At 39.3% G+C, this 17,176-nt stretch overlaps 1 protein-coding gene across 1 annotated transcript in view; it reads right to left on the bottom strand.

The window, feature by feature from the left end:
* Window positions 1–4,788: 4,788 nt before the first annotated feature.
* Window positions 4,789–17,176, bottom strand: part of LOC136875928 (uncharacterized) — a 96,973-nt gene continuing 84,585 nt past the window's right edge. Inside the window, exon 5 of the mRNA XM_067149547.2 lies at window positions 4,789–4,924. Coding sequence (XP_067005648.1) covers window positions 4,789–4,924 — 136 coding nt within the window. The remainder of the gene's footprint in view (window positions 4,925–17,176) is intronic.

Below are 17,176 nucleotides of genomic sequence, written 5' to 3' on the forward strand. Positions count from 1 at the left end.
GTATAAAAACTGCTGATTTTTTGGTCTCGGGGCCACTTCAGTAACATCTCTCTTAGTGTGTGAATATGTAGCAGGGGGCGGGAAGCGCCTCTTTCTTCAAGCAGAAGTTCTTCAACAAGGTAATGGCCTGTTAACATCTTTATTTCTTGCTAGCTCAGCAGTTTAACTCTCGGAGAAGGTTCGAAACCTTTAAAATGTAATCCATCTTCCTTAAAATGTAATTCCCTTTTTTAATCTATGTAAAAACTACTTTCTTGAACTGTAAAGTGGGGATAGAGTGTGCTTCACCCTCTCAAACTCTCCTTCATTTTGAAAAGGAGGTGACTACGTTTCATAACAATTCTTCTCTTCTTTAATGTAGTAAGTTTTCTCATACGTGTCACCTCCCTAGCTTGGGATTAGCCCCTGTATGATCGGCCTAGCGCCACACAGGTTTTAGACAGAAACTTTGTGTAGGAGTGCAAGTTATTGCTTCCATTCAATTTTGTATTTTGGGCCAGTTACTTAACCCGTTTGTTTTCCTTCCTGCGAAGGCCCAGTAGATTGGGTATTAGGTACCCCGGTTTCACTGTATGTGTGCCTTGAGGGCAGTTAGTGTAAAGTCAGTTTATGGCCTCTTAAATAGGCTTGAAAACCTTGAGAGCGCATCTGCTCTTTCTTGTGTGTGAAACGTGCCTCTAGGAGGCTTAACATGGTAATTGGGAGCAAGTGCTCCTTGGCATGATTGGGGTTTTCTGCCCCTTTGTGTGAACTGGGTACATTGGTAAAGTTGGGCTCATAGCTCAAGGATTGTAATTGTGGGGCTTGAAGCCCAAAAACTTGTAACGAACTGTAATCTGTAATTTCTTAATTTGTTGATCTGCTACTTGGTACCTGTTATACTTTGTTATTTGTTGATTTTGAAAAGAAAATATAACCTTTGTTAAAGTTTTAAATTAACTTTAATTTGGTAGTTGAGACCTATTCCAGCCCGCACCTTCTTTCACCTCTGCTGTTCCACAGATACCTCGGAACACCTATAATTATGGAAACCAAGATGAAGGAGATTTGGTAATAGATTTTAGTAGAAGGAATGGATTAATTGTTGGCAATACGTGGTTTAGAAAACAGGAACTCACAAAAAAAACTAGATATGGTTGGGGAGATAGAAAGACAAAGACAATGATTGATCTTATTCCGGTGGAGAAGGAGAAATGTAGACAACTGGAAGATGTGACAGCAATACCAAGAGAAGATTTCGAAGGAGACCATAAAGTGGTGGTAGCCAAATTAAGACTTGGTAAAATAACGAGGTTAATAGAAAAAAGGGAAAGAAAAATAAAGGGATGGAAGTTAAAGAAATAAGGGAAAAGTTTCAAGAGGATCTGAAGAAAGAAATTCCCAAAGATGACGTGAACAGTGTGGAAGAAGAATGGACATGTTTCAGAAGTCGTTTTGTAAAGTGTGCAGTAGACACCTGTGGAAGACTATCATGGAGGAAAAAGGAAAAGGAGACTCCTTGATGGAACAGCAAGGTAAAGGAAGCAGTTAAAGAGAAACAAATGGCTTGGAGGAAGTGGATAGGCAGCAATAATACAGAGAATTCGCAGAAATATAAAGAAGCCAAAAAGGTATGTAAGAAAATATTACAAGAAGAGGAACGGAAGAGCTGGGAAAGTTTCACAGAAACTTTACAGGAGGATATAAAGGGAAGTAAATGGGTTTTGTATGGTTTGGTGAAGAATAGTTTATGAAATAGGGAAGACACAAAATTTGTAAAAACTGAAATAGGACAGATATTGATGCAAAGAGATGACATACTAAAAAGATGGGAAGAATACTTCTCAGAATTGCTAAATATTAAATACAGTGAACTGGTAGATGAGAAAGAGCAAGAAGAAACAACGGGGAAAGAAGAAGAACAAGAAAAGGAGAAATCGATGTTAGAAAGGGTTTAATTATCCCGTGTTTTTTTTTTTTTTTTTTTTTTTTTTGCTAGGGGCTTTACGTCGCACCGACACAGATAGGTCTTATGGCGACGATGGGATAGGAAAGGCCTAGGAATTGGAAGGAAGCGGCCGTGGCCTTAATTAAGGTACATCCCCAGTTTTTGCCTGGTGTGAAAATGGGAAACCACGGAAAACCATCTTCAGGGCTGCCGATAGTGGGATTTGAACCTACTATCTCCCGGATGCAAGCTCACAGCCGCGCGCCTCTACGCTCACGGCCAACTCGCCCAGTATATCCCGATATTTAAAAAAGGTGATAAAAAGGAATGTGATAACTACAGAGGGATCACCCTTATTGCCCATGTAGCTAAGATCTTTGAGAGAGTACTGGAAGGAAGACTGAGGAGGAAGCTAGAAAGAGAAATGAAGGAAGAACCAGTATGGTTTTAGGAAAGACAGATCAATGTTTGACCTGATCTTTACATTAAGACATATGATGGAGAAAAGATGGGAGTTTGGAAAAGGCATAGTGATGACAGTTACTGACATTGAAAAAGCTTATGACAGTGTGCCCAGACAGTTGGTATGGGACACATTAAGGAAAAAGCAAGTTAACAGAGTGGAAGTGTAATGATAAAAGCTATGTACAAAAATTGTGTTAGTAGTGTGAAGACTAGTATAGGAAAAACAAAATGGTTTAAAGTTGAAACTGGTCTCCAACAGGGAAGTATACTATCCCCCATACTATTCATCATAGTCATGGATGAAATTCATAAGAACATTAAACAGAAATTGGGAAGACAGACAACAAAAGCCATGTTGTTTGCAGATGATATAGTGATATGGGGTGAGGATGAAACAGAAGTGCAAAAACAAGTAGATGCAGGGAATCAAGAGATAGAAAAATTTGGTATGAAAGTAAGCACAGAGAAAAGTAAAACAATAGTGATGACAAGGGGAAGGAAGGGAGGAAGGAAGGAAGGAAGGAAGGAAGGAAGGAAGGAAGGAAGCAGAAAGATAAAAGTGAATGGTAAAATTCTGGAAGTGGTTAAAAGTTACAAGAACTTAGGGAGTGTGATTACAGAAGATGGAAAGATAACTGAGGATATTGGGAAAAGAATACAACAAGCGAACAGCTCCTACCAGAGTGTAAGGAGTATTTTGTGGAACCAAGATGTTACGAAGAAATGTAAGAAAGTATTATATTCAACCTATTATGAACCCATACTAACCTATGCAGCTGGATCGTGGACTACAACAAAATGAGAGGAGAGTAGAATACAGGCAGCAGAGATGAAATTCCTAAGAGATATCGAGGGCAAGACCAGAAAGAATAAAATTAGAAATTAAGAGATAAGGAAAGGGACAGGAATCTTAAAACTTTAAGACAGGATAGAAACAATAAAGCTGAAGTGGTATGGGCATATGATTTGAATGGGAGAAGAGAGTGTGCCAAAGAATGCTTTTTCAGAGAAGTTAACAGGAAAGAGACCACGAAGAAGACCCTGAAAGAGGTGGACAGATTCAGTGTGGGAGTACATAGAGAAGAGGGGAGGAAAACCAGAAGATGTACTTAAAAAAGGAGAAGAGTGGTGGAGAGACAGGCATGGAGGTCCTTGATTCACAATCTGACCCAGGAAGCTGGAAATGGGAAATGATGATGATGATCATTGAGTCCACAATAACACTGAAAATATCGGAAAAATTTTTCAAAGAAGGTAATCATGACTCCAACAGACTAACAGTAAAGATAACATACAAACTTGAGCCCCTAGATCGCTTCTTCTTCCCAGTGTATAAATACATCATATGTGAGCTCTCGCACAATGCAAATTTCAATGAGTCACGGTCACCTGCTACCTTGCAGCAGCAAGATAACATCCTGAAAATACAATCTCAAGCATTCCAGCAATTCCTTTCTCTGTGCTTTGAGTGTATTCCACATTATGAATGGGTGATAGCTGGATTAACAGCAAGAAGCCCACGCAATTTTCATAATACTACAGATATCTGTTTAAAGATTTGAGAGGACTGTGTAAAAAATGTGATGCAGCAGCAATAATTAATGTGGTTGGTGTGCAGAGAAGTTATGCTTTAAACACTTATTTTAGAGACCACCATTACTACAGTCTGGCTGTTCCGGACTTATCCTAGGTGAAGAACCGAGTGAGTGGCTGTGCAGTTTGGGTCGTGGTGGCTATCAGCTTGCATTCAGGAGATAGTGGGTTCAAACCCCACTGTCAGCAGACCTGAAGATGGTTTTCCATGGTTTCCCATTTTCACATCAGACAAATGCTGGGGCTGTACCTTAATCAAGGCCATGGTCGATTCCTTCCCACTACAAGCCATTTCCTGCCCCATCATCACCAAAAAACCAAATTTAATAATTGTTGTTTCCACTACAAACACAACTCACAACTTACACATAACTTCCCTCCTCAATCACAGTCATATATCCCAAAGTAATTGCACTCCTGTAGCCAAAATTTGTGAGAGCACATATTTCAACATCCTAAGCATGAAGAGAGGAGAAGGTTTGCTAATTACAGAGAGCAGTTGACAGAAGGTGTCCAGGTCCTTTTGATCAGATAGTATATATTCATATACCACTGAACGTTACTTATAACAGAACTATAAATACAGTAAGATGAGAGTAGCTGTTAGAATTTTTAACACACGTAGGTGGAATAAAGGGTGAGACATGTAGCTGTTGTTACCTCACAATGTTTGAGAGGGATTTCAGAATTCTGTTGTGTGAACATTTCAGCAATGATTGGGAAGCCAACATTATTTGCAGATCAAGAACCTTCCTCTCTGTTTAATGGCCTACAGCTGTCATAGGGTGTTCTTAAAATATACTCTACTCTCCATGCATACCTGACAGTCCTGCAGGTGCAACAGCAGTAGCAGCAGCAGCAGCTTTACCTCTGACTACTAAGCTCTCTAACATTTGTGTCTTTTCCTTCTTCAGTAAAGTCACTTCTGCTTTTAACTCCCTGTAAAGATCAATATTATGATACAGAAATGTTACAGAATCTGTGTAAGCAAATAACCTATTCATGATATTTCAATATTTGTTTTTCATCCTTCCAAGGACTTGTTACCTTAATCAGATCTGAACTTAGATGTTATGGTCTAACAGAATAGAATTAATACACTTCTCTCCTAGTTATGGATGATCAACAAATGGGGAAAGACTATTTACTTATTGTAATCTTATCTGATATATGGAATTATTTTTAATTCAAAATACATTCCAAACAAGACATAATAAGCTTATTGTTTATATTAGTATGATTCCCAATTCATATATCCATTTCCTTTTGCATGTGTGGAGGGCTTGTTATGTTAAGAGATAAAAAACAACAAGATAGTAGACTATATGGTTGTTACTAATAGTTATTATGAATAAGACCATCTTGTTACAGGTAAGTAATTTAAAGACACAGAACATGCACTATATATATTTAAATTATATTATTTGTTTAAGAAGTGAATATATGCTGAATAGATCCTTAATTCACGGAAAAAGTATTTCTCCTAAAAAAAAAAGAAAAAAAAAAAAGAAAAGAAAAGCCAGTGTTAGTGTGACACTTTTCTTTTGTGGATGCCATTGTCAACAGATGGTTTCTCTCACTGGAGAGGTGGTTATTCTACAGCAGAGGTGCTCAGCTGGGCACGCATTGAGGCTAGCCCAGTGCGGCCGGGCTCGCGTGACATAAATGCGGGCAGCAAGCATTCGTGACAGTGAAGCAAGAAAGCGAACACACTTTGCTGGGAAGGGAACAGTTCGATCGTGATTACGAAGCTCTCCTCCACTACTCAGCGAAATGCTGACTGAGGTACAGTATTTTTTTCAATGTTATAATAGCAAGAAACCTACCCATTCAAGATATTCCAGTTTGATTTGTACTACGCTCAATATAAACGGTCAGTTTTATTTTATTATATTTATTCATTCAAAGAAAACTGACACATTATAATTTTTGTGTTACAGTCTATAAAGGTACAGGATTTAAGTGTACAAGCTACGATTTACAATTCCTTGGATGGGAATGACAGTATTTTCATTGTTTTAAAATAAAATTCCTCTTATTCATTAAGCAAAAAGTAATATAATTACATAATGCAACAATAATTTTGCACAGTGTTGTAGTGTTGTGTGACTTTCCCTGTTCATTGAATTTCTGAAAATAGTATTTAAAATTTAACAGATGTCCAATAATAATAGCTAGGCTCTAAAGGACAAGGGGAAGTTTCATCACGAGTGAGGACATAGATATTTACAATCCAAGATTAAAATACAACAACAACAACGTAAATGTATTTACCAGATAGCTGTACAGTATGCCTTCAAATAAATAACCTCATTGTTTTTATTCCTGGTAAGCATGATTGGATTGTTGGTGAATTTATCAGATAATTTAAACCCAAACAACCACAAGCCACAGTTTATCCACCTTAACTCCGTATTATATTAAAGATGTTTCTAGAAGCACCTTTTAAAATGTAATAGTGAAAATTGTAATTAATTTTGTACATTATAAAAATATTTGAGGTTGTAGGCCTAACTCTTTATTGTATCCGGTCCAAATACATAAACTGCAATGAACATAAATAACTTATTTCTTACAATATAAATTGAAAATGATGTGGATTTCTGCCCTCTTACTTTCATTTTCTGCCTCCATTTCAAACTTGGGTATCGCAGCAGTGATTGAGAGTGACTGGGAGAACTTTGCCCATCCTTCACGGCCTGTGACGTAGCCACAATATCACTGTGGTTGAATAGCATACGCTGTGCTCATCGCCTGCAAGCACTCCCACTTACAGTGCTGGGCGCCCACGGCACGGAATGCCCAGTGTGAGCACCTCTGTTCTAAAGTGACCTAAATCACAGGAACAATGAACACAGTGCCATGGTTTTCCTAGGTTTAGAAATATAATTCAGACTTAAAAGGTGTATGGTAGTTTGATGCATACTTGAATCAGAGCAGATCCAGGCCTGACTATTCTGTACCTTTAACTTGACAACTTTTTACTGTCTCCTTCAGCCATCAACTTGACATTCCCCTCCCCCATTTTCAGCACCATTTCTTCCCCTTTTGATTTAATTCTTCTTGTCAGCCTGCAGCATCATACCATATAAGAGTATTTGTCCTCACAGATTAAAAAGAAGTAATGTTAAAATATTTCTCTTTTCTCATTCTAATTTACTGTATGTCCCCAACCAAAATAATTTGTTTATCCACTCTAAATTTCCTTTACATTTTTTTCTGTTATTTCTTCCATTGACAATCTTCATATTAACTCCACTAGTAGTTTAATGTTGGTAAGTGTGATATGGATGAAGATGAACATAAGACTCTGAACTTATCTGCAGCTCCCAGTAAGGGAGTTCACAACTAAAACCGTGGCTTGCACAGATGACTGCTGCCCAGTCAGATGCCCTACAGAAATTGGAATGCAACATGATCATTGTGATGATATCCTCAGTCATATATCTTGTCTTTTGTGACTGGGAAGCTCACAACTACAACCTGCTAATATGTTGTGAAGATAAGTGTACCTCCTTTACATTCATCATCATCATCATCATCATCATCATCATCATCATCATCATCATCATCATCATCATCATCATCATCATCATCATCATCATCATCATTTTCCAGCTCCAGTTTCCTGGGTGTGATGTACAGGTGCACACCACTTCTTTCTGTCATAGTTTCTGTTCTTCTATGTCCTCCCACTTGGCATTCCTCTTGTTGAGCTCCAATTTCACTGTGTCTATCCATCAAGTCCTTGGCCTCCATACTGGCCTCTCTCCTTTCAATTCACTGTCAAATTAATTCCTTGTTGTTCTCGTTCTGTCCACCCTCACTGTCTTTGGGGTACAGTATGAATTAGGATAACACCATTACAGTCATACACCAGAATCAATATCACCTTGACATTGCTGGGATTCTGGTGAACTACTGATTTTTGTGGGGACCCATAATGATGCCACTCATCTGAGTGGAGTTTCATTTTTAGCGTTCACAATTAGGCCCATGTCTCATCCAGCAGAATGATATGGCATAGAAAAGTCTCCCCTTTACACTCACAGTGTTCCAAATGGGTTTGTGCAGCATGTATTGTTGCCAATTCTGCAATTGTGTCCCATGCACGGAACCCATAGGGATGCAAATTTTCTCATGCCCAAGTGGTTCTTCAGGATATGAAGCACAGTTTTAGATATTATTCCTGTCTTTCAGGCTAACTCACAAACTGTCTGTCAGGTATACATTGTCAACAGCACGTCAACAACTTGCATGTCCTCTTCGCTGACACCAGGGTGGGCCAGCCAAGGCATGTTGGCCATGCACTGGTGCTTGTAATTGAAGGATTTTACCCACTGTGCCACTGTTCTGTAAAGGGCCGTCCACACGCGCAGGCTTTACTTGCGCAAACCGGTTTGTAGCGGAAAGCTTGTACGCATGGACAGGAAGACGGTAGCTCGTGGAAGCCAACAAGTGTGGCCTGCGTAATCATTGCAGCCCCAAAGATTTTACTTGTGTAAACTAAGTTCATGCAGTGAAGTTTGTGCAAGTAGACATGTTAGCTCAAGCCGTGCCTTAAAACTCAAAATACTTTCCAGTGCGGGTAAGTGTAAACAATAATGTCAGATATAAGAAATTGTTCAAAACAGTCTGTTGCGGAATTTATCAAGCTCTACAAGTCTCTGGCATGTCTTCGGAAAGTAAAATCCAAGGAGTAATCTGACAGGAATAAAAAGAATGCTGCATATGACAAAATGATAGAAAAACTAAAAGAGGTAAGTAGGATTCTTTTCATGTTATATATTCAGAATGAACAATCAAAAGTGTTTTTGTAATATTCAGTTTTAGAAATGGTGTACATAAAATATAAATTAACATTAGTTTTGTTACCGGTACACATTTTCAGTTGTATAAAATGTGCAGCATATATTGAAGTAAAATAGTACAGGGAAGAAATTGTTTTTATAACATCTATCTATGAATTCATTATAGGATGTTTTTCTAATCAGTTCACTTCTGTGAAATGTTTACAGTAGGCTGGTGGTCACTACTAACGTTTCTTCCCCATTTTATCTTTACAGATAGAACCAAGCACCAACAGAGATTCAGTAACAAAGAAAGTCAGTTCATTGCATAGTTCCTACCACAAAGAAAAGAAGAAAGTCAAAGACTCACTGAAGTCAGGTAGCAGCACAGAAGTACCTTGTGGTACTACAACCTACTGCAGTTTGTAGAGATAAATTCGACTTCACAGTAGGTGCTGTCACAGCAAAGTGGACAAGTGGCAATTTTCACAGTTTTTGTTACTGTTTGCTGCTATAGAAGAGAAGCAAACGTTGTAGATCGAAATGAAGCTAATAAGGCTATTGAAAAGAGATATATATTCACATGTAAATTTAATGAAAAACTTAAGTGTAGATCCAGATGACTGGCATAATTATTTAAGAATGGATGAAAACACATATACTGAATTGCTTCGTCTGGCAACACTTCTAATTGACCGACAAAATACTGTGATGCGCGTATCTGTATCTCCAACGAAAGACTGATTTGCATTTTAAGGTTCTTGGCTACGGGAAGACCATATAGAGCCTTGACATTCACGATGGCAATTTCTCATCAAGGATTGTCTATAATAATAAGCGAGGAAATCATGAAGGAATGTTAAAATTAATCTTCTTCTTCTTTGTCGTTTAGGCCTACTGAGGACCACAGGGCTCGTATCTACTCTTGGGTAAAGTTGTTGCTTTCTTCTTCTTCCAATACTCCTTCATTTGCTGACTATGAGCCAGCTTTCTCTCCTCGGTCCACTTAGTTCCTGTAGTCTTCTTACTTGTAAGGGACGTTGGGAAAACTCCGTGTCGGATGGCTTGACGGAACAGTAGTCGGTCATGAGTTTGTCCCGGTGGGATATCTAGTTATTCCATATCTGACTTAACTGACGTGATCCATTTGTTCTTAGAAGACTTGCCTCTTCCTGTTACTGTGAATATCCTGTTGGTGAGTCTTTCGGAATCCAGACGGGCCAAGTGTCCATAAAAGGTCAGGCGCCTTTTCCTTATAGACGTGACGATGTCCTCCTGGTGTTCATACAGTTCATCATTATGGCGGATTCTGTAAGTGCCTCCTTCCTCCCTGATTGGTCCTAATATCCTCCTCAGGATCTTCCTCTCTTTTAACTCCAGCTTTCTGAGTGGGCCCTTCCTAGCCATTACAAGGCACTCAGAAGCATACAGAACAGATGGTTTGACTACCGAGTTGTAGTGTCTGAGCTTGAGGTTCTTGGAGAGGCACTTAGATGAATAGATACTACGACACGAGTGATAAGCCCTTTCAAACTTGGTACATCTGGCATCTATGGCTGGGATGTTAAAATTAATGTTTATTAAAGGAACAATGATTACAATTATAGCAGTTAACTGACACTGACAGGATGGATGGCAGAGAACTGTTGTTATAAGCAGGCACATTTGAAGGCATCTGTCTTGTAGGTAAATATATACAACCATTTTTGTTTAGGTTCCCAAATTCGAAGTAGAATTAATTATTTTTTCTACATAAAATGCATTTGTCTTTCAGTAAATGTCAAAGCTTATAAGTCATAAATGTCGTGTTGATCTTTAGGTCTTCTTTCCGTCAGTTGTTTTCCAATGCCACTTAGTATGTTTGCTTCTCTACCTCTTCAGCTGTCCGGGTGGTAAGTGTGCACTTGGGATAGGAGATAACGCGTCTGGGTCAGGGGGTGGACGATCTGGTACAGAATTGCTTGCTGATGATTGTGATGGTGGGTGAACTCTGGGGTAGAGTTAACCGTTACTGAATCTGAGTCACTTTCATCCTGAAAAAAGTATATCTTTTACGGTTCCAAGATCGTAAGAGGAATGGAGAATTTCAGAATAGATGGACTTTTCCTCATTGCTTGGGTGTCGTTGATGGTAAACAGTCATGATTGTACCACCGCCAGAGAGTGGTTCATATTTTTACAATTATAAAGGATTCCATAGCATGGTATTGATGGCAATCGTACATGCAAATTATGAATTTGTTATGTGTGCATTTGGTGTAAATGAAAGATGTTCTGAAGTTTGCGCAAATTTACTTGCACTGTGTGGACGCTGCACGGTCTTCAGTCTATTTTGCACAAACTATACCGCATAAGTAAATCGCTGACGTGTGGACGGCCCTTAAGGCAATGCTGATTCCCAACAATCCTCGCAAAGACCGCACTGCATGGTTACAAGCACATTTAGTCTTCATCCAACTGTGTTGTTCCTCTTTCAAGAATATTGTGACAACTCACTCCACCAGCTCACAGAGGAGAGTCCAAGTGCTGTGAGGTATGATAGGTAATGACGTAATATAATATGTGGTCTAGGCAGGAGACACTGGTTTTGTGTTCAGCTCCATGGCTAAATGGTTAGTATGCTGGCCTTTGATCACAGGGGTCCCGGGTTCGATTCCTGGCAGGGTTGGGAATTTTAACCATCATTGGTTAATTTCGCTGGCACGGGGCTGTGTGTATGTGTTGTCTTCATCATCATTTCATCCTTCACACTTCCTCTAAAGCATTACTTTGTCAATTTTATATTTTTCATCTAAACTGTGTTATGTGGCTGAAGATGTTGATAATATACGAAACATGTACCACTTTTGACCAATAAAAATTGCCTTAGGCAATCATTGTATCGACTAGGTGGAAAATAAATAAATACTTCATTGTGAATCTATTGAAGTGCGATACGGACCATGAAGCTGATTTTATGTATGGGCATCAAATCGAAGCAGAAATACAGTGTCTACAGATCAACATCTTGGGCCTCAGTGAAAAACGATGGCCTGGATCAGGGATACACAAGACGAACACAGTGTCTTAGGGGTATTAGCCTACTTTGATGGTGATGATCCTCAACATTAATATGGAGTAGCTGGGCTACTCTATTCTGATCTGTTGAAGTCAGTCACTGATTTCATTCCCTTCATTCCCTTTGGAGATTGAGTTGTGCTTCTTAAACTGCAAACTTCACATTGTGCCATGAACATTGTCCAGGTTTATGCTCCAACAGCAGATAAAGAAGACAAGCTGGATGAGGAATTTTATTCTACTCTGGAGAAGGGATAACAGTAGTCTTTGCTGACTTCAATCCAAAGGTAGGTTTTGGGGTGTAGGCTGACACTGATGGACAATATGGTCCTGGGGAGAGAAATACCACAGGTTATCTGGTATAGTTGTATTCAGAACAACAGCCTTCTGTCATCAATACCTTCTTCAAGCTACAGCCCTGGAGCTTGTATACATGGATGTCCCATGAGGACTACAGAGGACTACTGCTGCTATGCTTCAGAAGAGGGAAGGGAAGGGAAAGGAAGGGCGAGGAACTAGGGTGCATGATACACGGAAACAGATATAATGCTCGATGTGAATGCACAGGTTTCTTACCCCAGTAGATATATACAGTTTTTTGTCCATATTAGCTACTAGGTTTGCAGTACAAATTGGTGAGAATGGCTCTGTTTCAGTACATCAACGAAGAAATGGTTGTCAGGAACCAGATAGACTTCATCCTCATTAAAAGTCACCTAAAAAGGTGGCTAAAAGCAGCTAAAACATACCTTGGTGCACATGTTAATAGTGACCACAATTTCATTACCATGGATTTCGGACACTATTGCTTTGTCAAGATCAGATGCTCAGGAAAACTTAGGGGCACTGATATAAAGAGACTTGACAACCTTGAGGCATATGCTCAAACAGTTGATATTGAACCACAATAGAGTGTCCTAGAGAATGTACTTATTGATACACAAGAAACAGAAATTACATATTTACGCAGCCCAAACAAGCAGCCATGGATGATGGATGAGATATTACAACTTATGGAAAAGAAACTGAAACTGAAGTACAGGGATAAAGATTAGATTGAAGAATTAAACAGGGAAGTATGAATTAAATGCATGGAGACAAAAGAACTTCAGCTGGTGGAAGATGTTGAGAAATAGAACATTTTCAGGAGAAACATGATCTTCAACCTCCATAAGAAAATCAAGGAACTTACGGGGAAATATTGCAAGCTGGATAATGCTACACTGAGGTATGCCAATAACATCATCTTGGTGGAAGCTGAAGAAAAGCTGAAGTGCTAGAAGGAGTATGTTCAGAACCTATTTAATGATGTGCAGCCAGACAAACCACCCTGAATTGATGAATGTAATGAAGCAAGTCCTGACATAACAAAAGAGGAAGTATTGTATGCAATCAGGCTCCAGACAAGATACATTCAGAAACTCTCAAGTTCATTGCTCAAGGTGATGCTAAAGGCCTGGACCTACTAACTGCAGTATGCAACACAGTATATAAGGCTGGGATAATTCTCTCTGACTGGTTAAGATAATCTTTTGTTACCATACATAAATAAGCAAATGCATCATATTGTGATGATTATAGCATTATCAGTCCAATGCCTCATGTCTTAAACATATTCCTAGATATCATCCACACTCATGTCTATGCAAATTGCAAACTGATCATACTAAGTTTGGTTTCAGAAACAGACTGGGACTGTTCTGACTCAGAGATGCCTGGATATGAACGTCGACATGTACTCATGTTTCAATGACTACTGAAAAGCTTTTGATTGCATATCTCATGCAAAACAAGCCGAGATTTTTCAAACTACTGTTGATGCTGGTGAAATACATATCATCACTCAGCTATACTGGAACCAAACAGCAGAGGTCAGAATAGAGGGAGACATAACTGATGACATAGCTATGAGACAGGGGTGTGTCCTGTCCCCTCTCTGTTTTAATATCTACTCTGAGGCTGTGTTCAGAGAAGCTGTGGAGGATGCTAACCTAGGCAGAGATAATGGTAATGTCATTAATAACATTCACAGATGTGCTAGCAGGATCTCATCTCTCTGCATGTATAGGATCCAGGGAACTTATTACTTAACACTGAGACCGATGGTTTTAAGATGAAATTACCTGGGGCGCAATTGGACTGGCGAAGACTTTTATTTTCTTGAGGTTGCTTTGTTATTTCTGGGTGCATGATTCAAACTGTTGAGCCTGCTGTATTTGCTCTGCAGAGCGCAAATCTCTGCCTGCTGCTATGATTCAGAGGAGGGAGGGGGAAGGAAAGGAAGGGTGAGGAATTCAGGTGCATGATACATGGAAACAGAGATAACGCTCGGTGCGAATGCACACGTTTCTTGTTCATTTAGCACAGTCACTTTCCTACCCCAGTAGCTAGTATACAGTTTTTTGACCATATTAGCTACTAGCTTTGCAGTACAAATTGGTCAGAATGGCTCCGTTTCAGTACATCAACGAAGAAATGGCTGATATGCACCTAGCCTACGGTGCAGCAAATTGCAATGGGAGAGAAGCCGTACTGATTTATGATGTCCAGTACCCTAATCACCGCCAACCTCATCGTTAAACCTTCGTGTCCATTGGCAGGAGACTGCTTGAAGGAGGGTCGAAGAAAATTATCATGCTACAGCAGTGTGCACATTTCAGCATCGGTTTAGAATCAATATTTGGGCCAGCATTATTGGTGACTATTTACTTAGGCTGTATGCCCTTCCTCCTCAACCGAATGGTGAGGAATGCTACAATTTTTTGGTAGAATCACTGCTTGGATTACTGGTATTGGTAATGATTATTGATATTTGGCAGCAAATGCGGCTGTGTTGTATTGGCGCTCTACCACTTTTCACTTGCCGTGTCACACAGCACTTAAATGATCATTATAAAGTGAGACGGGTAGACCGCGGTGAGCCAGTTCAATGGCCTTTGCGCTCAGCTGATTTAACTCCAATGGACTTTTCTCATTGCTTGAAGATTAAAGTAGAAGGGGGGAATAGTGAAAATTTACTTTAATCAAACCATTGGGCATACTGTTTCTTTCATTCAGCATTTAATTCCTTTTACAATGTTATGAGTAAAGGAATGTACGATCGTGTGGTGGTAGTCGAATAATAAGGAATGTTACCGAGACCAACAGACGAGAGGAGAAACGACTGGGTGCATTCCTTGACTGACATGAATGTCATAATTACCATGTGTTCTTGTACTGTGTGTGTGTATGTGTGTGTGTGTGTGTGTGTGTGTGTGTGTGTGTGTGTGTGTGTGTGTGTAACTATGGCTGTTTAATAAACAAACAGTGGATATTGCCTTTTAGAGACAAGGACAATGTTCTGCATGAGTTGGACGAAGAAGCAACGCCAGTTCCTCATCTTTCCTCGTAGCAATGCAGTGTGTGGCGATTTGCGCTCTGGTGCAGTAAAAACAGTGAGTTCGTCAATATCAATTGTGTGCCCAAAGGTAACAAAGTAACCTCAAGAAAATTTTTCTCTGCCAATCTGATTGAGCCATCATTCTTTATATTGCACGAAGAGCATCCCTGAGTATTTTGTCGGTATAATGTAGATACACCCTATACAGTGCACTCCCGATAATTTGCGGTAATTAATGCACTTCTGCAAATTATCAAAAACTGCGAATTATCAAATTATCAAATTATAATTTTTAAGCCTGGTAAAAACAAAACCATAGGTTAAAATAATGAAATGTATTTTATGAAGAAGCAGAAAATAATTATAAGACTTCACATTGTATTGTAAGACACACTAGAGAAAAATTACAAAATTCCATGTGGATTATGCCAACATTCGTATCTAATAAAAAAATCGGTCATCACTTTTTGTTTCTTAAAAGATTGTTCATTTTTTCTAATTTGGGATCGTACATTTCTCAAGAAAACAATATCTGAAAATGAAAATTCATCTCTATTTTCTATGTAAGAGATAAGTGTGTCTATAGAGACACTAGCTTGGCTGTGGGAAACTTTTGGAGTTTCTGTTGCATCACTCCCGCACTCGATATCATCTGAATCTCTGTCTTCCTCACCAACCTTAAAATTCCGTACAATATCCTCCTCACTTTCATGTCTGAAACCATAATCGTCCTTATTGATGTCTAACCACTCAATAACGTCACTTTCTTCTTCAACTTGGCATTTATCCAGGTTTTCAGTAATTATATCATCGTAGCGAGACTACGTTGCCCGTTTGAAATATCATCGTCACTGAAGCCGGCAAATGCTTGCTCTTCACCTAAAACAGATTTCAATGATCGTAGAAGCGTGGTAGCGGTAATTTTGTCCCATGACTTACTGACAGCTTGAAGAGCATCCAACAAACTGAAGTCCTTACAAAATGTTGGAATATCGATGCTTTCCTCAACCAATTGCTGTAACAGAGATGACCTGTAGTTCTTCTTTAAAGCAGCAAAATGAAACCAGTTCTTAAATATCTGTGTGTTCATCCACGCTGCGTTTTGATGGTAGTACTGCAAAGGTACATTCCCTCGTTTAAAACAAGGGGTTTTTCTGGATTTCCCTATTGCTAATAATTTTACTTTATGATCACCATTTGTGTTAGCATACGCCATAATGGTTATTCTTTCCTTGGATGTTTTGCAGCCTGGGGCTTGCTTCACTAATGTTCAGAACGGTAAATATTTCCAATACAACCCTGTTTCATCTGCATTGTAAAGTTGTCTAAGGTCAAGCTCTTCTTTTTCAACGAATTATTGAAATTCCTGTGCGAACTTTTCAGCAGCACCTGTGTATGCGCTGAGACGCTCTCCGTGAATAGCAATTTCTCATATTCCGAAGCATTTCTTAAACCGCGTAAGCCAGCCAGAAGATGCTTTAAAATCCCCTTCTAAGCCAAGAGCATTGTGAAAATGTTTTGCTTGCTCAGCACACATTGGGCCGGACACAGGAATACCTTCCACTCGTTTTTTATTAAACCACCGTATCATGGCTTCGTCTAGATTTGCAAAGTCCGATGTTCTCATTGATTTCCGGGACGATGGACGATCACAATTTAGCAGAAAATTTGATGAGGGTTTCCTTTTGCTTCTTCATGTCTCTCACTGTTGTTTCACCCACACCAAACTCACAGGCTAACTCTGATGACACCTCACCTTTCTCCAGTCTTTTTATAATTTTCAGTTTTTCACTGACAGTTAACCTTTTATATTTCATTTTTCGACCACTCATATTGAAAACTCTTACTACTGACTTATTCAAAACTTCGAAAAGACTTCCGCACTCCGTTCACACTTCTCAAGTACTGTACAGTAGCCTACAATACACTCGCTGCCGGCGTGCCTACCCTTCGCTTGGCTTACAGT

This window comes from Anabrus simplex, chromosome 6 (assembly GCF_040414725.1).
Source record: "Anabrus simplex isolate iqAnaSimp1 chromosome 6, ASM4041472v1, whole genome shotgun sequence".
NCBI lineage: Eukaryota > Metazoa > Arthropoda > Insecta > Orthoptera > Tettigoniidae > Anabrus > Anabrus simplex.